Source organism: Micropterus salmoides, unplaced genomic scaffold (assembly GCF_014851395.1).
Source record: "Micropterus salmoides isolate LMB-PRFRI ecotype aquatic unplaced genomic scaffold, ASM1485139v1 Ms_hic_scaffold_3, whole genome shotgun sequence".
Taxonomy (NCBI): domain Eukaryota; kingdom Metazoa; phylum Chordata; class Actinopteri; order Centrarchiformes; family Centrarchidae; genus Micropterus; species Micropterus salmoides.
The window spans coordinates 36574614-36599410 of NW_024042261.1; the positions used below are offsets into that span (position 1 = coordinate 36574614).

Genomic DNA, 24797 nt, shown 5'->3' on the forward strand with positions numbered 1-24797 from the left:
AAAACTGATATTGATTGATATTGGTATTGATACAAGGTGATACTTCTCCTCCTGCTCGGCCAGGCTTTCCATGTTGATGGGGTGCTGTGGCTTGACCAAAACTTTTTCTTTCCAGCAGAAGGCTTCTTATATTCTTTTTTTTTTGTGGTTTGTTTTGTATGAAGAACACATCCAGCTCTGTTGGCTGAGACACAGTATGTCAGAAAAAAACCTTCTATTCTTGTATTTGTGTGTTTTATATTTGAGGATTAACAGGGTGAGGAGATCACATCATGTCTGCTTTGATGATGGTAGAGCTGGAAAATAATTTAGTGTTTACTGCCCTGCAGTGGTCACAAAGAGGAACTACCTCAAGGCAGCACATGTCAAGTCAGTGGTAACGCAGTAAGAAAACACACACATAAGTAATGTTTTGGACTATAACATACTTTCTGCAGCAAAATTCATTTGGTTTTCTGTTGTGAGTGATTAAAAGTGGAAAAGGGCGTGTACTATTCTTTACAAATACTGTATTAATAATAAGGTAGTAGGAAGTATTCTTTAAGATATTTGTTCAAATTTTCAGTGGCAAATATTTAAACTTAACATTGATTATACATTGATTTTTGCTAGTTGAAAAGATAAATTAAATTTTATATTTTACCACTGTGAACATACAAATGTATTTTGGAAAAATTTGAACATTTTATTAACAGAAAAACGGGAAAGAGTGTATCAATGTATGTATTTGATTTCATATTTTATGTTGTACTTCATGGTCCTTACAAAGTGGTAAGGTAAATAATAAGGTAAGGCTATATTGTGCAGCTCCTCATCATACTTGGAAAGTTCCACACCAAAAATTAAAGTGGACTGGATCTAAACCCTGCTTCAATCGATTTACTGTTGAACTGAAACACAACTGCACCTCAGCAGAACACTTAAAAAATAAAGAACTGAATTTGAGCTTCTGGCAATGTAAGACGTATCTGATTATTTGTATCTTTACAATTTTTGTTGATATAATGAACTTTACATCAATAAATTAAAATAACACAGTAAGACACCACACTGACATCTCAGACACCAATATTTAAAAAATAAATCTAACGTAACAAACTGAAGCAATCAAAAAAAAGAGAGAAATATTGATAAAATGATTATGTAATTGCTCTTTAGTGGTCACAGCTAGATCCTCCAACTCCACATCCTTTAATCATAATAATAGAGATATGCATTCTTGTTTGGAGGTAGTCATGTTAATATTAGGTAATAATATCTGTACGAATTCCAATCGAACAGCAGTCAGGTGCAAAAATATGTTACCAAAATGTCAAGCTCATAAGGAGTTGCAATTCGTTATGATACACTTGAAAAAATGCCATTATGGTAAGAATCTGGTCTATCAAAATAAAAGCCACAAAACTCAGAACAAAGTTTTTTATTTTTTGCTTGCACCACGTGTTGAGTGTTTTTAACAGATGGAATTTGCACACCATTTATATTATATTCTTCTGTGAAGTTCACCTTGTACATCTTGCCCTGTTTCATATACTGACTGATATGAATAAGATATTGAAAGTGTTGTCTGATTGTATAAATAGAATAAACCAACACCTATTTGATTAATATTCCCCCTGAGTGCACAATAAAAAAAACATTTAAGAAAATAAAAAAGAAGAGATGTTCTATCAAAACAACCCAACACCAGTTTGATTGATATTCCCTTGCGAGCACAAATAAATACAAGATTCAGTAAAATAGTCTGACATTACTCTTACTTGACAAATTATTACTAACATACTACAGACCAATGCAACTGATTGTCATTTATATTTAATTCATATACTTTTAATAAGTTGGTGCAATTTTAAAGTTAGTTCCATAATTTCTATTGTGTAATAAAGGGTTGAAATACCTGCAACTAGAATAGAAAAAACCTGTTTGAGGACCTTAACCTTTGACAAGTTCAGTTCATTGTGGATGTTTGCGCCAAGTTTGAAGAAATGCCCTCTATTGTCAGCATGGTGAACATGGTAAACATTATACCTGATTAACATACACATGTAGCATTGTCTTAGTGAACATTTTAGCATGCATTAGCATTTAGCTCAAAGCACCACGGTGCCTGAGTACAGCCTCACAGCAGAAGGGTCCAGCTTTGGCCTGTAGACCAGGGAGCCCATTGTGTATAATCTCACAATGGACCAATGGAGGACTATGAGGTCGCTGTTGAATCTAGTTCGAAGTTCATCACAAAAGAAGATGGCATTTGAGATTGTAATCCACCTTTTAGTTTCAGTCTTTATGCTAATGTTATGACTCCCCGTATTGTTTAATTTTATGCTGCCATCAAGTACAATGTTTACACATGGGTGGTAGAAATTGTGCATTCATGTTGTGTTGGAATAATTGGAAATTTGTTTTCCCTAACTGGGAAATTCAAGTGAACGCCCTCTGAAGTCAGAACAATTTGGAAAGTCAAAGAGATTTGTGGCACACACACTCTACTGCATGCTGTTCTCTTGTAGAAATCCACTCTCTTTGAGCACAGTATTGACAGTTTGTATGAGGCGGGTGCTGTAGCTCAGCAGTCGGTCATCGTAAATCAGCTGGTCTGGTTTCAGTTTGGTTTGTATCGCAGCTCTGCACAGACAGAAAGCAGAAATCCAACTGTTATACAAACTGAGCTACAAGCAAGTGCTCAAATCTGCATTTGAGAGATTTCTTTTAATAATAACCTCAATGTCCCTCATTGAAACAGAAGGGACTCTTTGATAATTTAACAATGCGATTTTTCAATCCCATTTTGTTTATCCAAAACTGATCCTGAAAAAATTGGATTGATTTAAATTGCTGAATGTCTTTAATCAGGTTTCTACTCTTTCTAAGTATAATCTTTATCTTCAGCTCGCTGAATTCTAGGCTGGGTGGTAGGATGGGGGTAGAATTAAAAAACAATTACCAACATTATGATGGAATTCTGTGTAATTCTGTGAATTAGTATTGATTGAAACTACACTGCTGACTGAAGCCACTGCTGATGGTGACAAGCAGGGATTAACCTGTGACTTTCTGTAGATCTGAATAGGTCCAACACAGGTCCTGTTTAAAAGGGGTATAGTATAAGGTGTGTCGTATTGTTCAACTCTAGATTATTATACAAGATGTAAACAAAAAATTAAACAATTAAATTAAACTTTTAACATTATGTCAATAAGAGAGCGATATCAGAGCCATCCAATAAGCTCACTACGAACGTTGTGTAGGGCCCCACATGTTAAGAAGAGCTCCGATCGAAGCGAGTGTTAATGTTTACAACTTTGAGAGGATAAAGAGGAATCTAGCCTATCCTTCTGGACACAAGAAGAGAAAAAAACTCACTGACAGCAGTCAGGTAAATGTGTTTTCTCTCCTCTCAAAGTCTGATGTCAGCAGATAACAGTGATGTTAAGTTAATAAGCATCTGCAGTGCATCTCTCTAGTCTGTCTTGCTAACCCAGCTTGGCAGCACATCTCTTGGTCTGTCTGTGTTTTGGTTGCTTGCCAGACTTTGTGCCTAAACAACATTACAATAAATTACAACTATTAATTAAGTTTGATGAACGCAGATGGGAAACAGTGTTTATAAACTATGTTCATGCGATCGTCAGCCAGTCCAAGCACAGTGGATCCACATTCAGCCTCAGCCAGTACTAGCTTGGACCCAGTACAGACACCTTCAGCAGGTCACACAGACCCAGGTGAAGTACAGGTTTACTAAGAAAATAGTGCAGAGCAAAATGTGTGCTGTGATTCTTACAGAAACTCATGGTGTAGGTGGTATTGACACAGATGATGTTTCAATAGAATAAATGCAGCTGAATGCATTAAATGAACATCTTATTAAAAGAACAGTGCTGTAGTTACTTACAAATACAAAAATTGTCAAGTTCAAATTCAAGTTTGATGGAAAAAACTTTTAAAAGCAGCTCTCTGGATCTTTGTGGGCTACGGCTACCAGATGTCATTCAGATTTCTGTAGAATGAATGTAAAGTCATTTTTCCTCTCTTCCTCTCTCATGGTTGTGAAAATTCAATTTCACTATGTTTACACCTGCTTTTTAGATAATTTCCCCAACAAAACTCACCATCTCAGACTGTGGGACTTCAGTGAATCCAACAAAATACATAATAAACCGCAGTTAACATTTCTACTTTTATTTGTATGGTCCTCACTTAAAAGCATGTAAGGAGAGTGGCACCCATTGAAAACACTTTCTAAAACATCTCTTGGGTCTGTTTGATAAACACATTTATTCCTTCAGGAGAAGTCTGTTTTATTAATTGTTTTTATTTGCAGCTACATGGACCAATGGTGTGGAGGAATTGTGTCACATTCTCCTAACACATAAAAGTACAATCACAACTGATCTGATCTGAACTGATTAGGAAGTAAACAACCACTTACCTTGTGTGGTACATCCGTGCTATATTCCTGTCAACCAAGGTGCAGCCTTTCTGTGAGCTCAGCACTTTGTGGACGGCCGTGGAGAACACAGCTCGTGGGTTGACAATGATCTTGGTGTTACCGTAAAGAGGGGGTTCCTGGTACAAGTGAGCCAGGATGTTCACCCCGGGCACATTCTGCCAGCTGGGGCTCTGCTGGGGCAGAGTTTGGGAGGTGGGAGGAGGCAACTTCATGGTGTTGGGGAACACGTTATTCTCAAATAAGTAACACAGGTCAGCCCCATATTTATTTTCCAGCAGAGGCAAAAGCGCCGTCCAACTGGTAAAAAAAGAAAAAATATACTGTTACTACAATTTTTAAACACTACCCAGATACAAGCAGCTTAACAGAAATAAATGCTTTAACACACAATAACACAGTATAATGGAGTTGGAAGCACACACACACACACACAGATATATATACATATAGCCACTCTCCCAGTTTGGGGGTCACAGCCCCCAGTGCTCCAATTACTGCTGGCACCACTGTTGCTTTTACTTTCCACATCTTTTCTAGCTCCTCTTTCAGCCCTTGGTGTTTCTCAAGTTTCTCGTGTTCCTTCTTCTTGATGTTGCTGTCGCTTGGGATTACCACATCTATCACTGCAGCCTTCTTCTGCTGTTTGTCGATCAACACGATGTCTGGTTGGTTAGCCATCACCAGTTTATCAATCTGGATCTTGAAGTCCCACAGGATCTTAGCTCATTCTCAACGCTCAGCCCATACTCATGGCAGATGTTACTGTACACTATGTCAGCTACCTGGTTATGGCGTTCCATGTACGCTGTTCCTGCCTGCATCTTACACCCTGCTGTTATGTGCTGTACTGTCTCAGGAGCATCCTTGCACAGTCTGCACCTGGGGTCCTGCCTGGTGTGGTGGGAGTTAGAACACTGAGCTAGGAGTTATTTCTTTATCAGTGTTGATGATGGGTTTCATCAGGTTGCCCTGGTTCCTTAGCACCTGACGCAGACCTTACTGGTATTGTGTTTGCGGTTTCACTCATGCCTGAGGTTGGCAATTAGCATTAAGGACCTTGCCTGGATACCCCCGCCCTGACAGGGAATCGAACCTACAGGTGATCGTGGGTTTGATTCCCGGTCAGAGTGGGATCACCTGTACCAAAGTCAGTTGCATTAACCAGGAGCTATATATATATAGATATACTGTATACACACACACACACACACAAGTGTTGCATTTGTAAACATCATTAACTCCTCCTATGAAGCATCGATTAGTGCTTTATAAACATTATAAATGAGTGTGAGATCAGAGATTGTATTTCATCAGTCAGCGAACTAAAAAAGACATGATAACTTTATTGCAAACCAAGCATCATTTACCAGAGGTCGATTTATCGAAAGACTCTCATTAAATAAGTGCTACCTGTCGACTGTCTGGGGCAGAATGAGTTCGTCCATGTCCTGCAGGGCCACATATCTGGACTGGTACATGTATCTGTAAACACAGTCATTGAGAGCAGCAATCTGGCCAAAGTAGTGGAGGTCACCTGGGCCGTGTTGAGGAAGCCAGCCTCGAGATACATTCAGAAATCTGGACAGAGGCCAAGGAATCACCTCTACTAAACCTGAAAAGAAGACATTAGAAGAATTAGATCAGAAGGACATGTGTTAGCAGCCAAGAGGTTTTAATTCAGTCAGGACAACTTTAATCAAAGAAACTTTTATTTGCTTTGCAGTAAGTTATGTTTGGTGGTATGACTCTGTTCCGGGACCTCTACCTTATAAGGCGCCTTGTATGGAATTTGCCAATAAACACTAAGGAGAATCACCTGAGCTGCCAATTGATGTTGACTGGCTTTGAGATCAGCTGCTATCAACTGGGCCCTGTTTCAGAAAGCAGGTTTAAAAAAGTCTGAGCTTATCCCTGAGCTGAGTTGAATGAGCCTGAGATGGGAAACTGAGTTTTTGGTTCCAGAACAGCTGATGCAATATAATGTACATAACTATGTTTTCAGCGGCATGGTTATGAGCCCACGAGTGTGCCTGCCCCACCTCATGCGGACCCCCAGGTGACTGTGTCTGCCTCCGCCTCCCTCCCCCCACCGGGGATACGGTACGGCTGTGGTCCCCCCAAGTGGCAGAGCGCAGATGGCCCCGGTGGAGCAATGCTCCCATGCTGACTCCAGCATGGCGCCGCATGTTTCCCCCTGTCTCTCTGCTGTCTCTAGAGACAGTGGCGGGCCGAGGAGGAAATATTCTGCTTGTGACATCAGAGCCAGACTGCATGAAGGCCACGCAGCCGGTCCGTGTTATATGTTATGGGAGAGAGCATGTGCAGCTTTGCAGCAAGCCCAGGCTGCTTGTTCGGCTAACATACAGCTGGCTCACACAATGTGGGGAAGTGAGAAACAGCAATGATCATTTTTGTTATCTTTTCTCAAATGCAGCTGTATGTAAAGTGCAACAGTAAGGTCACGCAGTTTACAAGAAACACATTTCTCCCCAGCATCACTGTCGCCTGCCGTGCGTAATGTGTTCGGCATACACAATGATTCTGAAGTGATTTTGAATGAGAGAAAGCAAGTAGCAGTACGTGACGGTGAAAGTTAGCGGAGGAAAATATTTAAATTACTTCGTAAGTTGTCAGTCTGGCGAACATGTGCAGTGTAGGTCACAGTGTGTCCGTTAAGTCTGTTGTTTCCGCAACGGCTGGAAAAGTGAAGGCAGTTAGCACTAGCTAACCCAATTCCCATTTCAATTATGTCTTTTAATAGGCTACATTTTGTGAAGTGGTTGTCTTTAATCGTCCACTGCATCTGTTAGGGCCTGTGAGGTCCATAGGCTCGCCATTCATCTGTGATAACATCTGAGCCTCTTCTTACATGTTGGCAACAGGTCTTCTCTTGAACAATCTTTCACCACCCTGAAATTGAGTTTTCTTGATGTAATTATGTTGTGTTTTTGTGCTAAACTGCAAAATGTTCAAAATTCATACAGATTGTCCATAAAGTGAAGAAACATAAATAAAAGTTTTTTTCCTGCGCAAAATGTGTCTCACTTTACTTAAAGCAAACAATTCCAGAGCCGGGCTCTGCCGGGGGGGACGTGCGTAATGTGTGGAGTAGCAATAGGATAACACTACACGCAGGGTTTTGGGTGTGTATCCTGTCTGCACTAAGTGTAACGTATGACACTATGGCGAGTGGATAGTGTCACTGATAACCTACCAAAGGGGACCGTTGTGTGACAACTACGTGTGAATAGGCTACTCCGTCGCCAGTGCACAACTTCGTTGATAAGCATGATCCTTATCCTTCCCGCTTCCCCTATTCCGGCCGCCGGTGACTCCGGCCTCGACGCTGGCTAGGTTGCCGCGAGGCAAGCTAACGTTAAGTTCTTTATTTTCCATCGGGATGCTACACTAAGAGAAACCAGCACACCATTATAAAATGATACGAACGTAATTTCCCACTCTACATGGCCTACTGTTAATGCTCATAACATAAAGCTATAACCCATGATTCTATACCAAGAAGAAGACCATTTAATGTTCAATTGTAGACAAACATACTGGGAGTTTTGGGGAGTAACCAGTTACATGTAATTTAGTCAAGTAATTAAATTACAAAATAAATGTAAATGTTATCTGTTACAGTTAGGCCTACTGGGAAAAATATGTAATTAAATCAACATTACTCATGAAAATGTTCATGATTACATTGGGGGTTACATCAGAATATTTTCTGTAAAAACCTCAGCTATATGTTGAATAATATTAATGTGTGTAATGCGTGTTTTTCATATGCACATTAAAACTAGAGAAAACTGTTTTGCCTCAAGGAGCTCATTGAACACTAATCAAACCCGTTTAAAGATCCCTTTTATTTTACAACCGTAAACATTTTGTGGTTGGGAGTGGGAATATATTGAATGTACAGTATTTCTAGGTATTTTTCACGCTTCCTTTTGGTTTGATTCACAAAAGAACCTTTTAAAAATTTGGACAAAGGCATCATACTAACAAAGCTAAAGCACTGTTTTGTTAAGTACAAACTTCTCAGCTGACATAACTTAAATAATTAAGTTGAGTAATATCTTGGATAAATATTATATCCATATAATAATATTGCTTACTTTTAGATTTTTGTGTAAAAAATAATTTTTGTACTGGCGGTCTACCCACTCTCTGAAGCCCTCGATCTGCTGTTGCCGGAAGAGTGGGAGTCGGACTGGCTCTGCTCTTCCCGTTCACGGGTCTCTGAGCGGCTCCTTGCTTCCCCTGTTCCGACCTAGGTTGGCTAGGTTGCTGCGGCGAGGCAAGCTAATGTTGAGCTACCAGGAAACTAACGTTGAGCTAACATGTGGTCTACCCCGCATCAGCTGATCAGGCAGACCCTGTGTGTCAACATTGCTCCACATTAGCTACAGCTTATGCCATCTAGCAAACGGATTGCTCGCTGCTGGGACTGTGTGTTTAACCTTGTTGCTCCTTTTGTGAAAGTTGTTGAAAAGACGCTGTCTGTGCCTGCCTCAGCTGAATCAGCCACACCAAACATGCACTCCCAACACTGTGTGAGGCGGCTAACCTGCAGCTCGAGCTCAAATCAACAAGCAGTACACTCTCTATTCGTGGTCTGAGGTCCTCTCAAATTGTGGATGAGCCACACGAGAGCGGACTCTTCGTGTGCACGCAACACATGCCCTGTACAGACATTCCTCACTGACATGGTCCTTATGTGCATCCAGGAGGCCTAGCTGTGACATATGTGCCCATGAACTCGGACATTATGCTTCGTGTGGACAGGATACATATATACATACCTATTGCCGCTCCCTGGCGTGACCGCCACGGTCGCAAGAAGATCCGCCAGGCCCAAGGCTGCTGCAGGCGCAGCTCCCTATACCGTCCCCCGATGTCCTGCCTGCCGTCACGGCCGACGCCTGCCCCGCCGACGCAGTGTCACGCTCCCAAGGCCTGCGGTGGCCTGCTCATGGTCTAACCCAGCCAGCATCCACGGCACTCCCGGAAACACCAGTGACATTTTGGGGGGGGGGTTGTGTGTTCACTGTTCATGTTCTGCGTGCACTTTCTCTGTTGAGACAAAGTGTTTTGAAATATACACAAACAGAGCCCTAAAGAGCATGTTCCTTGGCCCGCTGCTACCTTAGCTGAGTCAGACCGGCTGCAGCTGGCTGGACAGCCTTCATTCAGCCTGGCTCTGATGTTTGGAGTGGCTCGTTTTCTGCTCTATGGGCAAGTGGATGAACAGCCTGGCCCACTGGGATCACAGGTTGCAGTTCTCAGTGCTGGTCCACACTGACTACCAGGCTGCAGCAGCAGCCTGCATATACCGCCAGGGTGGGGTGCGCTCAGCACAGCTGGTAGGCATGGCCAGGTGGCTGCTATTGTGGAAGCACACTCATCTGCTCTCCATCAGAGTGGAGTACATCCTCGGCGTGTTGAACAGAGGGGCGGACATCATGTTGAAGGGAGGTCCTCGCCCAGACGAGTGGCACCATTCACCCTGATCTGATGCGTGATCAGGAGCCATACGGTGGTGTGCACCATCCTGGGGTTGAAAGGCGCCTCTACTCAGTCCTCTTACTCCTCCACATGGTCAGCGTTCCAATGCTGGTGTTTTGACCCGCCGTTGGACCTGGTAGCCTGTCTGCTGCCTTTGGTGCTTATGTTCTCCAGCTGCTCATGGACAGAGGTCTGGCGTTGAGTACGGTTAACTCCTACATTTTCCCCATTTTGTCCTGTCACAAAGGGTTTGGTGACAGGACGGTGTTCATTCACCTGCTGATGTAGCGTTTCCTGAAGGGGTTGCGGAGGCACAGGCTGGTATTGTGGCCTGCCGCCCCACAGTGGCGCTGTCCTGCTACGTGGCTGCCTGGCGCTGTTCGCAGCGCCTGTTTGTGCACTACAAGGAACAGTCAGCGCAGCATCTGTCTCACTGGTTGTGCGAGGCACTCCATGAGAGGCGTCTCTTCCTCTGTGGCATTGCACGGCGGAATGTCGGTGGATGACATCTCTACGGTGGCCTCCTGGTCTTGCCCATGCTCATTCATCCATTTCTACATACGGGATGTCTCCCACTTCTTGCTGACTCACTCAGTACTGAGTGTTCTGTCTGAGTGATTGTCCTCTGTGAGTACGCAGTGCACTTTCTCCCAACCAGAAGGTGGGGGGAGTGGCCCATGCTCACACTGGCCCTGCTCTGTGCGCAGCTGATACGGTCGCTGTTGTGACCTCGTCTACACCTGCACAGCATGGGTTGGTTCTCTGCCTTCCCATGCCGCGCCATTGCCGGTTGCACACACACCGATACCAATGCCGTGAGTTGTAGGGGACTGGATGGCTTATTATGTTGGCTCTGGGCTGGTGGGTCTGTGCTTGGTGCTACAGTATGGGCCAGTGAGGCTTTGACTCATCCTGCGTTGCCTCTAACCCAATAGCGATTGCCTTAGAGGGCGAAGCCTATGGAAATGAACACCCACCAAGCGCCAAATGCGGGTAGATTTTGCGTTTGGCCTATTCGGCACGATATCGCCATATAATAGGCTTTTGACGGTACCTAACAGCGTTGGTTTTTGTCATGTGTTGCACTTAAATTTGTCCCCACTGTACCGAGGGATCTAAAATCATGTAACACATGGATTAGGGGCGTTCATTGGTTGTTGTTTATGTTCATTTCAGGTTACTTGTGTCTTATTGGCGTACATATGTAAGGGGGTGGGCGTTAGGGGATTGAAGTCAGGGTCGTCTTTAAGTTTGTATTCCACAGAATACCTTATTATCTCCGTTAAAAGTACTGAAACAAATGTTTACGTGACATAAATAGGCAAGTTATTATTTTGGCAGGTAAAAAATATGTTTGGCCGGTGGATTTTTTCATCTACCAGTCCCATTGGCAGGTGAGCCAAAAATTAAATTTCCACCCCTGGTTACGTATTGTAACTCCAGATTCTATGAGTATAGGCGCAGCCCTCTGAAGCTTGATTTATACTCCTCCGTCGGGTGCATAGCTACGCCATAGGCTACGCACGTAGCCATGCATTTATACTTGTGCATCGGTGTCTCTGTCATTCTGCAATTATACCGCCAAACGCTAGTCGGCAGTAGCGCTGTGGCGTCCACTGTGTTGACTTTTGCTGGCCGAGCAGGCTAACTTCCGATTGTGGGGGCTAAATTGTATACTTGCGGCTGGGATAGCCTTTTCAAATGGTATCGACCGAATGGATCACATTCTGATAGTGAAACGAATCATTTCGCTTGGGTTGTGACGGTCAAATATTGATCCACTGTTTATATTGAGCCGCCGTTTTTGGCCGCTAGTCAAACTTACTTGAAAGCACGAGGCACTTCCTGTCTGCGCGGAGGCATTGCGAGGCTACCCAGCTGACCAATGACAGTGTTTATGGTCCGCGTCGCCTCGACGTGTACTTACATTTTTGAGGAGGTGCACATCAGGCGACAGCGTAGGCTACGGGGCTACATAGAGGCCGTCGTTACAAATTACAGTATAAATTACACTTAAGCTTAAGGTTCTCAGAGCTGAAAAAACATCTCACTGTTGTATATATACAAGGTGCGGACGTAGGACAGGGTGGGCGTAGACAACTTTTCTCAGTGCTGCACAGGCGCGCATAGGTGTAAACCCAATAGTGATAGCCTTAGAGGGCTGCGCCTGTACACATAGAATCTGTACGTAACTACCATTTTCTTTGGAAATTGAACCATTTACGTTACAACTTTCAACGCATATTGCTTGATGTTAATACAATTGTGTAATGTAGCTGTTTTGTGTTAGTTCGACCGTATGTCGCAATGTTTTTATTTTACTTTCCTTTTAATATTTAATATTTTCTGGACAGTGTTAATGGCTCTCTATGAGTAGTGTGGACTCTGAGCAAAATACATGGTATAATGTCTATGAAGATTCTCAGTCATCCAGGTCATAGTTATCCAACAAAGGTTAAAATCAAGGGCAACTGGACTTGGTTGAAGATACTGGTTCCAGTATCTTCAACCAAGTCCAGTTGCCCTTGATTTTAACCTTCGTTGGATACATGGTATAATGTTAAAGGAGACCTATTATACTGCTTTTCCAGTCCTATATTGTAGTTCTGTGACTCCTGTATGGTAGATTTGCATGATTCAAAGTTCAGAAAAATATATTTTTCTTCATGTAGGCCTTCATTTCACCCTCTGTCTGAACAAGCTGTAGATGCTGCTGTCTCTTTAAGGCCCCCCTCTCAAAGCCCGCTGTCTTCTGATTGGACAAGACCCAAGCATGTTACCAGGCTGTTGTTGTTGCTGAGGGTTGCCATGCCATTAGTGTGGGAGCACATGACCATATATGGAACTCTGGCTCTGTATTACCTAGAAAGGAGCTGTTGGTAGAAAAAGCAGTTCAAAACAGAGCGTTCAGAACAGGAGGAAACCTGAGGTTTTTGCTCACAGTGATTTCTTATAAATGCTTTAACCTAATTTTTTGAAACTTTGGCCATGTTTAACATGAACGTATGAATGAACGTATTAAATGTATGTATGTAAAAGCATAATAGGTCTCCTTTAAAATAATGTATTTGTAATGTATTTTAAATGCATGAAGTTGTTTCAGTTTCATTTTGCACTGCTGAGGGAAGCAGAGTTGCAGTGTATAAGTCAAGTTATTTGTTGTTCTACATAGGCTAAGCAAACGGTGGCTAGCATTAGCTCCTGAAGTAGTATGGTAGGATTAGCATTTTTTTTCTTTGGATAAAGTAAGCTACTGTGTGTTTGGCTTTATTAAACTTTTTTTTGTAAAGCATTTAGCAAGGGCATAGGTCTGCATTTGCCTTAATATGTTGACTATGACGCTCAGGTTAGTTATTTGTCCAAAAGAAGATAAAATAAAGATATCGTTTAGCCTGTTCGGTGTAGCTTTTTCACACTTAAACAGTGTGCAAAGACTGGCTGTATGAATTCATCTTGGTTGAACTGAAGTTTACGTACTGTTACTACGACATTGTTTCCCATCCCTTTCCTGGAGAAAGTTACCACCTGTACTGCATGATTTAATCTCTCCCTGCTTCAACACAGCAGATTTAAGCAGCTTCCGGATACATAATGAGTTGACAGTGAATAAAGTAAAAGTATTATTACAGCAGGCTACTAACTTTTGTGTCTCCATTCATTTTTAAAAAGTGGATATTTACAAAATTATTGATACAGCTATACATGTTGTTTTGCATGCGTGTTCATTTTTACAGATTTTACAGTTTGATAGTCCACATAGTCCAGCAGGGTTCTAGTTACGGAGGGTTTTGGAGGGTCTGAGCTCTTAGAGAAGCAGTAAAATCATGCATCTGTGGGGGTCACTAATTAATTTACCAACAACCATTATTTTATATTTTAAACTGTATTTTCATTGAAATTATATATACATTAATCAGATAAACAAACAAGTTTTCCAAATGAACTACGCTGCGCTCCACATGAATGTCATTACAACATGATTAATAATGATTAATAAAATAATATAACCATAAAGGGCGGATTTGGTTTATTTCAGGCTTTTGAAACTTAACTTAAAAGTAGCAGTATCGCAGACATCTATGGCAAGTAGTGAGCTGCTGTGTGTGTGAGAAAGTGTTGACCACATAATGAGCAATGAAGTCTCTGTCTGTCTAGGCTCAAGCTATTATTTAATTATTTATTAATCTCTGCCGGTAACGTTCATTATACTATAGACCTCCACGAAGCTCAAATTATAACTGTAGTCCAGTTCCCACAGTTGATAGATGATGATATAATGCTATAGTATATATTACTCTTCAAAGGGAACTTATGAATGAGAAGTGTGTGTGTGTGTGTGTGTGTTTTTAAGAAGACTGGAAGAGAGACTAAGTTACACTCTTAATCAATGACGTTATGTTTTTCTGTGAATGATGTGGCTGGCTGTATGGATGGAGTTAACGTCCTACAGAATAAATCAATAGTGCCTGTAAAAAAAAATACTGTTACTAGTTAAGTTATTGAAGCGATATACAGAAGGCTTTGTTGCTACACTGGCACGTTAAGGGCTAAGCAGACAGAATAGGCTCAAATCAATATGTAAGGAATTACCCTGCTAGTTTTCACTTACAATGTTGACTAAATAATTAAATATAAATCAATGACAAAATCCCTTCCCCGAGAAGTGTCTACATGATGAAATTTTATAAGTTTAGAATGCGTTTTCTGTCAAATCACACTATTTCCTGTCCTGACAGCGGAGGTGTCTTGATAGAGGAGCCTACACCACAAGCGACACCACAGTGGAGGTCTGCAGTTGGACCCTCTTGGAATAAGAAACCAACTCATGAGTCGTCCCTCACATGCCCTAACCACACACGTTACACCTCACTAGGAGTAAGCTGTCCACATTTTGATAATCAACAAAATAAACTGTATTTGCTTGGCCTGGTGTTCTGTGTTTAGGTTCAAATCTCTGTTTTTTCCCTGTCTTTTGATGAAGCCACAGAGAATTATCATAAACTCTTTATAGCCTCTTTTAGCTACTAGTTTTGGTATTGTGGCACATTTACTGTACGGCTTAGTTTCAGTGTTTCCAGCAGCTTTTGTTTCCAGAAGGTCTGATAAACCTACTGTACACACAAATAAAAATCCAGTTTAAGGGTGGGGGATTTCTGGATATTAGATATTGTGCTGTCAGGGCTTACATGGTCTTTCAAGTCATGTTGCAACTGGGATCAGTGTCTTTATAAAACACAAAAGTCTGACCAGGGATGCCTTTCAGTCATTGAGGAAACACACTACTGTCACGGACCTGGAAAACACTGTGTATTTTTGTCTCCATCATGAACCTTGGAACAGATTTTTATCCTTTCTTCCTTCAACTCTTCCTGAGGAGCTGAAAGAAGAAAGTCAGTGCAGGAAAATGGGCATTTTGCTGCTCTGCTGTTTACACAATAATGCTGAAAGTGTGGGAAATGAATGGATGGATAAAATACCAACATAATCACACAAGATAAATACTCCACAGCCTCTGTACTTCACCTTTATGTGTGTAGTAGTCCAGTATGCGCTGTGTTTCAGGGCTGCAGCTGGTCTTGTAGATGGCAACTCTGTCCACCCCCAGTAACTGCATCATTTCCAGACTCTGGACCAGCTACAATACAACACAGGTATTTAGTTGACACACTCCATGGACATGCAATCACGACAATGTGAAACAGTCTTAGTTCCTCCATTATTAAAGGCAAGTAGTGTCAGGGGTGGGTGGGCTTGCACAGGCAATGGGAATAGACCAAATGGACAGAACAGGCAGATAACGAAAAGTTTAAGGATAAAATTGTAGCCTGTCAGTAATTAAAGACAATAGTAAAGGAAGAAGCAACATGATTAAGTTTCTTTTAGTCTTAGTTTAGTTTCTTTTGTTCTTCTGCATTTATTATTTCTGTCTGCTTTGGTCAGGATACTTTTTAAATGTTCATGTTTAAGAAAAGAAACCTAATGTGAAATCAGTGCTATGGGACGTTACCTGCAGAACGTTTGTGAAATCAAACATGGTGGAGAGGCAGACGGTGAAGTTGTAAGGAAAGATGATGTTCGCCTCCTGGTTCTTCACCTCAAAAAACTCATTGTCAAGTTTATCTAAGAAAAGAACCACAGATACATTTTGACAGTCACCTTTCTTTACTGTACTGTACTCTTATAGTGCAGAACGTTCCTGTAATCATTTCGCAGAGGCCAGTCAAATGGAATAAACACACCGTATGTATCAGGACTAGATATTGATACTTAGATATTGTGCAGCCATTCCAGCACTCCTGGAGCCACTTCACGTTAACTACGACGCCTGTACTTTTAGAAATGATGTCTCAGCTGAGAGTTTCCTTCAGCTCACTTGACATTATTCCAACAAGGTTTTTATTTGAAATCACTTAGTGTATTGGCACTGGTTGAATATAAGCATCTTAAAAATAGTCCGGGACAGCCTTTCTGAAAGTCACCAATGACCCTTTCTGAGGGTCAGTTCTATTTATTTTCTATATATATGCTGCCCCTGGGTGAAGTGATTAGAAGATATGATTTTTCTTTTCACTGTTGCTACGATGATACACAATTGTAGGAAGTATAGTGCTCAGAGTCAGTGTCTTCTATTAAATCTCTTTAAAAAACACACTTTTATCAGAAGGCATATCCTGATTTTATCTGAGTTGCCTGTTTTATCTTACGGTGTTTATTTTAGTCATATAAAGTTGCTATTTATTCTAGTCTCATGTTTGTAGTCAATCTGTTTTACCTACTTGTGATTTCCATTTCTTTGTCAATAGTATTTTGTATTTTGCATTGTCCTCATGTATTTTATCTGTACAGTGGTGTTACATGCCCTTTTTCACCCTGTGTTTATCTTTTGTAAAGCACTTTGTTCTTTTGCTTTAAGTGCTTAATAAATAAAGTTATTATTATTATTATTATTATTGTCATTTTAAAGTTAAAATAGGAGGAGAATGAAACACCTGAATAAAGTCATCATCAGGGAAGGTACCAATTAAGTATTATCATCTGGTAGACAATGAAATTTTTCAAAAATTTAAATAACAACTTTGACCTGGTGGTATAACAGCACGGACAATGTTTTATGGCATAAATCTGAAGTGCAGAACCCCTCAGTACCTTCAGAGTCGTCTGCCGCAGAGGTCACAGCTATATGAGATGGGGTCTCACAGCCTGAAGGCACAGGACACATGATGTCTGCTGCCCCATATTTAAACCAAAAGTGATGGCTGTTGAGGTTGCTGACACCTTCAGAGAAGTATAGATGCTTCTGACAACAGATATGGCAGAAGTAGGTTTCTTCCTTGTCCCTCAGCACCACTGAAATAACACGAACCTGATACCAGAAGACAAGAATAAAGATGTTATTACAACATCATGGGCAGCACATTAACTTGTAACCTACCTTTTTATCCTTTTTAATTATCCTTTTATTTTACCAGGCAAGTTGTATTATAAATTATAGTCCTCCCTCCAGCTCTGCTCACTCAGTCTGCTGGGTTTCAGGGCAGTGTGCTGGAACTCAGAGCTCCCCCTGGAGTCCATAAAGTGCCTCTGCACCTTGGCCGTTTCAAACCCTCCCTCCTTTGGGCCGCGCCTCCTCATGTGCATACGCGTCTCAATACTAAATGCCCAAATGCTCAATCCTAAATGGCCAAATGACTAAATGCCCAATCCTAAATCCTAAATAGCCAAATGACTAAATGCTCAATCGTAATGGGGACTGCAGATGCAAATTAGCTTGAAGCTATAATCTGGTACAGTGCATCAAATGGTAACGTTTATGTTATACTGTACGCTCTCCATTTTAAATAAAGAATTTAGTTAATGCCAAATTCATTTTCGACTTTTAGTTTTCGCTCCACAAGGAGTAAAACTTGGCAGGATCGGTGCCTCTTCACTGACCTCATTGTTTGTTGTGCGGTGCTCCTGATAAGCTGATATCAGCAGTGTCTTCGACTTTTTGACTGCCACAAGAGACCCCTTTTGTCCCTGAGAAACTGCATGAGTGAAAACCATTAAACCAGTTGGTGCAACAGCTGTCTTTCCACAAAGCTAAATAGAAAGCGAAAGGATAGGACTAATAAAAGGAGGACTGTGTATGTTATCACAACCTAGGTCTTATTTTCTTGGTTCTGGCCATCAGTCCTATCCAGAATGTTTATTCAGTCCTGTTTGCTAAGAACCAAAAAAACACAAACCAAAAAAACACAAAGCAAATTCCTTGTACGTGTAAACCTACTTGGCAATAAAGCTCATGCTGATTCTGATTCTGAAGAATAGTAACTTTGAAGTCAGCAAGTTAACTTCTAAGATCTGGCAACACGCTAAAAAGGAGTCAGATGGGTCAAGAGCACATGAGCAGCAAAATATCAGATGTAAACATCCACTGACTTCCTGACCTGGATCTTTCTGTAGTTAGGTGCACAGTTCCTGTACATAGAGGAATTATTCCCAACATTTCTCAGCAGTTTGTGCAGCACATTAATGCCTCTGAATTATGTTCCCTGGCATCACAGAGATGCTTAATTTGACCACCACTGACTTACATGCATTTTTCTGATTCATGTAATATACAGTCCCCTCCAAAAGTATTGGAACGGTAAGGCAAATTCCTTTGTTTTTGTTGTTCACTGAAGACATTTGGGTTTAAGATCAAAAGATGAGTATGAGACAAGAGTTCAGAATTTCAGCTCTTATTTCCTGGTATTCACATCTAGATGTGTTAAGCAACTTAAGACAAACCACCCTTTGTTTGAACCCACCCATTTTTCAAGTGAGCAAAACATGTGACTGACAGATGTTTCTTGTTGCCCAGTTGTTGCCTTTTAGGTTGATTGTCCAAACATTAAATAGCTCTGCATGACTAGTCTAAGTTTTCATCCTTGGTTCAAACCTATAAAGACTGCATTTCCTGTTAAAGAGGATAAACCAACATGAAGACTAGAGAGCTGTCTATGGGAGAAAAGCAAGCCTTTGTCAAGCTGAGAAAAGAAGGAAAATCGACCAGAGCCACTGGACAAACATTGGGCGTAGTAAGCACAACAATTTGGAAGGTCCTGAAAAAGAAAGAAACTACTGGTGTACTGAGCAACAGACGTCCAACAGGTCGGCCAAGGAAAACAACAGTAGCTGATGACAGAAATACGGAGACAGCTGTGAAGAAAACCTCCAAAACATCAGTATGTGACATCACCAACGACCTCCACAGTGCAGGGTGAAGGTATCACAATCCACTGTTGGAAGAAGGATCAGCAGGAAGAATCGGACTGCCAGATTATAAATTCGCAAAGAAGTACAGAGATGAGCTGCAAAAGTTCTGGAACACAATCTTACCAAAGTGATGGGAAGGACAAAGTGTGGAGAAAGAAAGGAACTGCTTATGATCTGAAGCATACAAGCACGATGGAGGTAAGGTTGGAAGCAAGACTGCGACTATGGCTCGTTGTTGGGAGTCTATGGAAGGACTCTTTGATGGCTGGGAAAGTTACAGACAAACTTTTTTGTCCCCCACTCATGTGTCCTCCCTCCTCACCTGAGTACCGGTGAGCTTACTGGTTTTCAAACTAACTGGTTGCCATATGCGCGTGTTGTGTGCAGCAGCTGCGACTCCATTCCCAGATTCGTCACACATTCACAAACATGTTCCTGGTGAGTTTCAAGTCGCATCTTTAATCTACTGCAGCGATCATGATTGTATAAGTGAGCACAACATTAGTCACATACGGAAAAAGAAATGAAAGAAAATAGACTTACAAAATCATGTCAAGCTGGATTCGAACTCACCTGAGCAAAAGGTAACATCTACTTCAAGCTCTTCACGTTACCTGCAAGCTAACTGAGCAATCACAGATAAATGATTTCCAGTCACATATTCATGAAACATGTCATCATCTAGGTAACACTGTTTGGGCTGATCTAAAACAACTGGTTACCTTGAGCGAAGTAGGTGCTTTTAACGCATTTTACTGTGTTAATTTACTATCCTCCAGGCCCGGCTGGCGTCTTTCTTACTAATTTTACTAACTTTTTATCGTCTATCATCAAACTGGAGAAGGTCCTAATTATTGGGGATTTTAACCTGCATATTGATGATATCACATGCAACACAGCTGCGGATCTCCCATCTGTCACTGACTCTTTTACTCAGCATGTTACTGGACCCACACACATTAAGGGTCACACCCTGGACCTTGTCTTCTCACTTGGTCTTGATATAGTAAAAGCTCGTGTAGAAGATGTTCACGTGAGTGATCATAGCTGTGTGTTCTTTGACATTAACTTTCCTCTGGACCCTCCGCCCCTGAGAATTAGGGCCCAAAGGCGGATTATTAATCATGATGCTGTTGAGAGGTTCTCTGCCTTGTTTGACCCATGTTCACTGATGGGATGCAGTGATGCAGAAGTTTTTATTCAGTCTTTTAATAATCAGTGTTTAGCTATTTTAGATAAAGTGGCACCAGTGAAATCAAGCATTGTCTCCCATAAAAAACCTTGTCCTTGGGTTGATGAAACAATCCAGTTTTAGGAGTAATTGTAGAAAAGTCTATGGAAATCTTCTAAACTCAAGTTTCATAGGCTTCGTCTGATAGAACTAAGGGTTACCTTGAATGAGATGCTGAGAAATGCGAGAACTCGCTTCTTTTCTCAGCTTATATCTCAGCACAATCCTAAAATACTGTTTGAAACTATAAATACAATAGTTTCTCCTTCTGCTCCGCAAGCAACTGTCTTTTAAATCGGACTGTAATGAATTCCTTCACTTCTTTGGAAATAAAATCAGAGACATCTCACCATCACTTTCTCAGAACTCTGCATGTGACCTGTCTCATGCTCATTCTTGGTCCTCTTTTAAACCTGTGGCATTACAGGACATCACCTCTCTGCTACATACATTGAAACCCTCATCTTGTCCTATGGATGTTCTCCCTTCTGTGCTATTTGTATCTATTATTATCTATTGGCCCCTGTATTGTGGAGATGATTAATACTTCACTTTTAACTGGTGTTGTTCCAAGTTTTTTTAAACATGCTGTTGGAGTTTGGATCCATTACGCCCCAGGAGCTACAGGCCAATATCCAAACTTCCATTCATGTCAAAAATTCTAGAAAAAGTTGTAGCAGAGCAACTCACCCTTTTCTTAGAGAATCACAAGCTGTTTGACAAATTCCAGTCTGGTTTCGGTAAAAAGCATTCCACAGAAACTGCATTACTGAAATTCAGCAGGCACTCTGGCATGTTTGAGACTACGCAGAAGAAAGCTACCACAGTACGGAAAGATTACCTGGAAGTAGAAGCAGAAGAGATGGCTGGTGAGCAATTCAGGCAGTGTGTCTTTCCATGCCCGTGCTACATCACGGGCTCATGCCCTGTGCGTTTACTGTCTGGGGATGCCGCATGCCCAGGCAGCTCTCGAGGGGGCTGCTTGCGGCCATTGCGAGGCCCTGCCCCTGAGGGTGCTGAGGTCCTGTGCGGCTCTTTTCTCCGGAGACGGCCGGATGCGCTCTCCCTGTGGCTCGGGCCTGGCGGTCGCTGAGGCGGTGCGGCGGCTTCGGTCATGGGGCTCCCAACGCGACATTTCCGACGGCATCGGGACTGCTGAGGCTTTTTCCCGTTCCTCGTCTGCTGGCCGTTCGGGAGCCGGTTTTTCAGCTTCTCCCGCTCAGGGTGTGAGCCCGGAGATGCTGCAGCTGTCCGGCTCTGAGGAGATGGATGTGCTCAGCATTTTGGAGGAGGAAGACTTCCGGGTACCGGAGCAACGTCATCAGTCAGCGCCCGACGACGCCCCGGGTTGAGGATGCTTTGGCCAGCTATCTCTCGCCCGGCCTTGCGTCGTCCCTTAAAGAGCTGCCTACCAAGCCATGTTGCATGATATCTGCTCTGGTGGGCAAGGCGTACACGGCTGGTGCGAGCCTGCACACAATGGCGGTTTTGCAGGCATACCAGGCCGACCTGCTGAAAGACATGGACTCAGGAGGAGGCCCCTCTGAGGAGGACGTTGCCGAACTCCGCAGAGCCACGGACCTGTCTCTCTGAGTTACGAAAGAGACGGCCCCCAACCGCCAGAGCCAGAGGCAGAGTATCGCTGCTCGAGGTCCCCCTCAGCGCACCCGGGACTCGAGGCGGCGCTCTCGCCCACAGCCCCCCGAGACAACGGATCTGAGGACTGTTCTTCAGTCTCGCCGGGACCGGGGGAAGAGGTCCTTCCACCGAGGGGCTGGTTCCCTTGGCGGATTTCGCAGGAGCTTGGTGGGGCCTTGCCAACATTTCCCCGTGGGTCCTGCGCACCGTCATGGAGGGCTACAGGCTGCAGTTCCGGGTGCGCCCCCCCAGATTCAACGGGGTGGTGTGGACTGCGGTGCACTCAGAGCAGAGCCAGGTGTTGGGACAAGAAGTTCGCTCTCTGCTGGAGAAAGGGGCCATAGAACTCATTTACCCGCCAGTCAGGGAGTCCGGGTTCTACAGCCGGTACTTCATAGTTCCCAAGAAGGACAGAGGACTGCGTCCGATTTTAGATCTGCGGTCCCAGAACCAATGTCGGAGGAGATTCAGGTTCAGGATGTTCACTATCCCCGCCATTATCAGTCACATCCTATTTGAATCACCAGGGGGGTCTGCGCTCGCGCCCGTTATGCACACTGGCACATCAGATCCTCCTTTGGTCCCAGCAGAGACTGCTGTCCCTCAGAGCGACATACGTCCCTGGGACCCAGAATCAAGGAGCAGACCTGCTGTCGAGACAGGGGCTGAGGCCCAGGGAATGGAGACTCCACCCTCAGGTGGTGGAGTTATTATGCGAAAGATAGACGGCCCCATAGACGTGGACTTGTTTGCGTCTCAAGAGACGACGCACTGTCCCCTGTGGTTCTCCCTCTCGCCCCCAGCCCCGCTAGGGCTGGATGCCATGGAACAGACGTGGCCGAGGCTGCGCCTGCATGCTTTTCCCCCAATCACTCTTCTCCCGGGGGTTCTGGAGCGGGTCCGTCAAAATGTGTCAGTCTACTGCTGGTAGCCCCGTTTTGGCCGGCCTGAGTGTGGTTCTCAAACATATCGCTCCTCGAGGGCCCGCCATGGCAGGTCCCCCTGAGGAGGGACCTGTTGTCTCAGGCGGAGGGCCAGGTCTTTCACCCTTGCCCCGCCCTGTGGAGACTGTAGGTCTGGCCCCTGAGGGGGCCCAGTTCCTGGAGGCGGGCCTAACGGCGGGGACAGTCGAGACGCTGCTCAGCTCCAGGGCCCCGTCCACGAGAAGGACGTACGGCCTGAAGTGGAATGTGTTTGCCACCTGGTGTAGAGAACGGGCGGTGGACCCAGTTACCTGCCCCTTGACTATGGTACTGGAGTTCCTCCAGGACCGTTTCTGTGCTGGCCTTTCCCCATCCACACTCAAGGTGTATGTGGCTGCCGTTGCGGCGTTCCACACCCCTCTGAGGGATGGGCCTCTGGGGAGGCTTCCACTGGTTGTGCGCTTCCTCCGTGGAGCCCGGAGGATGAGACCCGTGACTCGTTCCAGGGTTCCCACTTGGGATCTGAGGAGGGTGGGGGATCTCCAGGCACTTTTGGTTTCTCCTCAATGCCTGGAGTTTGCCCCGGGGAGGGTCAGAACCATCCTGCACCCCTGTCCGGGCTATGTCCCTAAGGTTCCGTCCAGGTTGGCAGGGTCTACGGTGCTGCAGGTGTTTCATCCCCCACCTCATGTGACGGCGGAGGACAGGAGACTTCATCTGCTCTGCCTGGTCAGAGCACTGAGTATTTACACTCTGAGGTCCTCCCGGTGGAGGAAAGCAGACCAGTTGTTGGTGTGTTTCGGGTCCCCCAAGGCTGGGCTCCCCGCTTCTAAACATGAGATCAGCAACTGGATTGTTCAGACTATTTCCCTGGCCTATCAGGTGCGTGGGTTGCCTTCACCTATGGCCGTAAGGGCACACTCTACTCGAGGAATGGCGGCCTCTAAGGCCCTCCTCGTAGGGGCTTCGCTCCAGGATTTGTGTGAAGCAGCTGGCTGGGCCACTCCTCACACTTTCATCCGGTTTTACAGTCTGGACCTTCCTTCTGCACCCGGCACCCGTGCACTCTCCTCCTAGTCGTGCCTACAGGTTTTTGCATGCTGGGGGGGCAGGCGGAGGCGGAGGCGTGGAATGGTGGGTATTCTTGTTCCCATAGTGTCGTCACCGACGCAGTTCGAGTTCCCTCGAAGGGGAACGTCTCGGGTTACACTGCGTCGGTTGGCCACACCTCGCCCCGCCTGGAGTGCCTTGCTTCATAGCAAAGAGCTAATGTGTCCGGTGTGCCGGTGTGCTTATATACGCCTCCAGTTACGCCGTCAATGGGATTGGAGTAGTTTCATTCATAGTTCAGCCCTGCCACGCCCAGAGGCATTCCCATAGTGTCGTCACCGACACAGTGTCTCGTTCCCCTTCTCGGAGAACGAGACGTTCTCTAAGAAAAGGGTGAGTTGTTCTGCTACAACTTTTTCTAGAATTTGTGACATGAATGGAAGTTTAGATATTGGCCTGTAGCTCCTGGGTTGTAATTGATCCAAGCTGGGCTTTTTAAGTACAGGCTTAACAAAACAGGCTTTAAAAAAACAAGGAACGACAACAGTTAAAAGTGAAGTATTTATCATCGCCACAATACAGGGGCCAATAGAATCAAACGCTTGTACAAATAGCACAGAAGGAGAACATCCATAGGACAAGATGAGGGTTTCAATGTATGTAGCAGAGAGGTGATGTCATGTAATGTCACAGGTTAAAAAGAGGACCAAGAATGAGCAGAAGACAGGTCACATGCAGAGTTCTGAGTAAGTGA

The 24797-nt window shown here is 43.8% G+C and overlaps 1 protein-coding gene across 1 annotated transcript in view; it reads right to left on the reverse strand.

The window, feature by feature from the left end:
* Positions 1-1415: 1415 nt before the first annotated feature.
* Positions 1416-24797, reverse strand: part of LOC119883034 — a 30407-nt gene continuing 7025 nt past the window's right edge. The window contains exons 4-10 of the mRNA XM_038693500.1: positions 17894-17988; positions 17108-17324; positions 15969-16081; positions 15485-15596; positions 5861-6062; positions 4430-4747; positions 1416-2625 (exon numbers count right to left, since the gene is read on the reverse strand). Of these exons, the coding sequence (XP_038549428.1) occupies positions 2487-2625; positions 4430-4747; positions 5861-6062; positions 15485-15596; positions 15969-16081; positions 17108-17324; positions 17894-17988 (1196 nt within the window). The 3' untranslated portion in view covers positions 1416-2486. The remainder of the gene's footprint in view (positions 2626-4429; positions 4748-5860; positions 6063-15484; positions 15597-15968; positions 16082-17107; positions 17325-17893; positions 17989-24797) is intronic.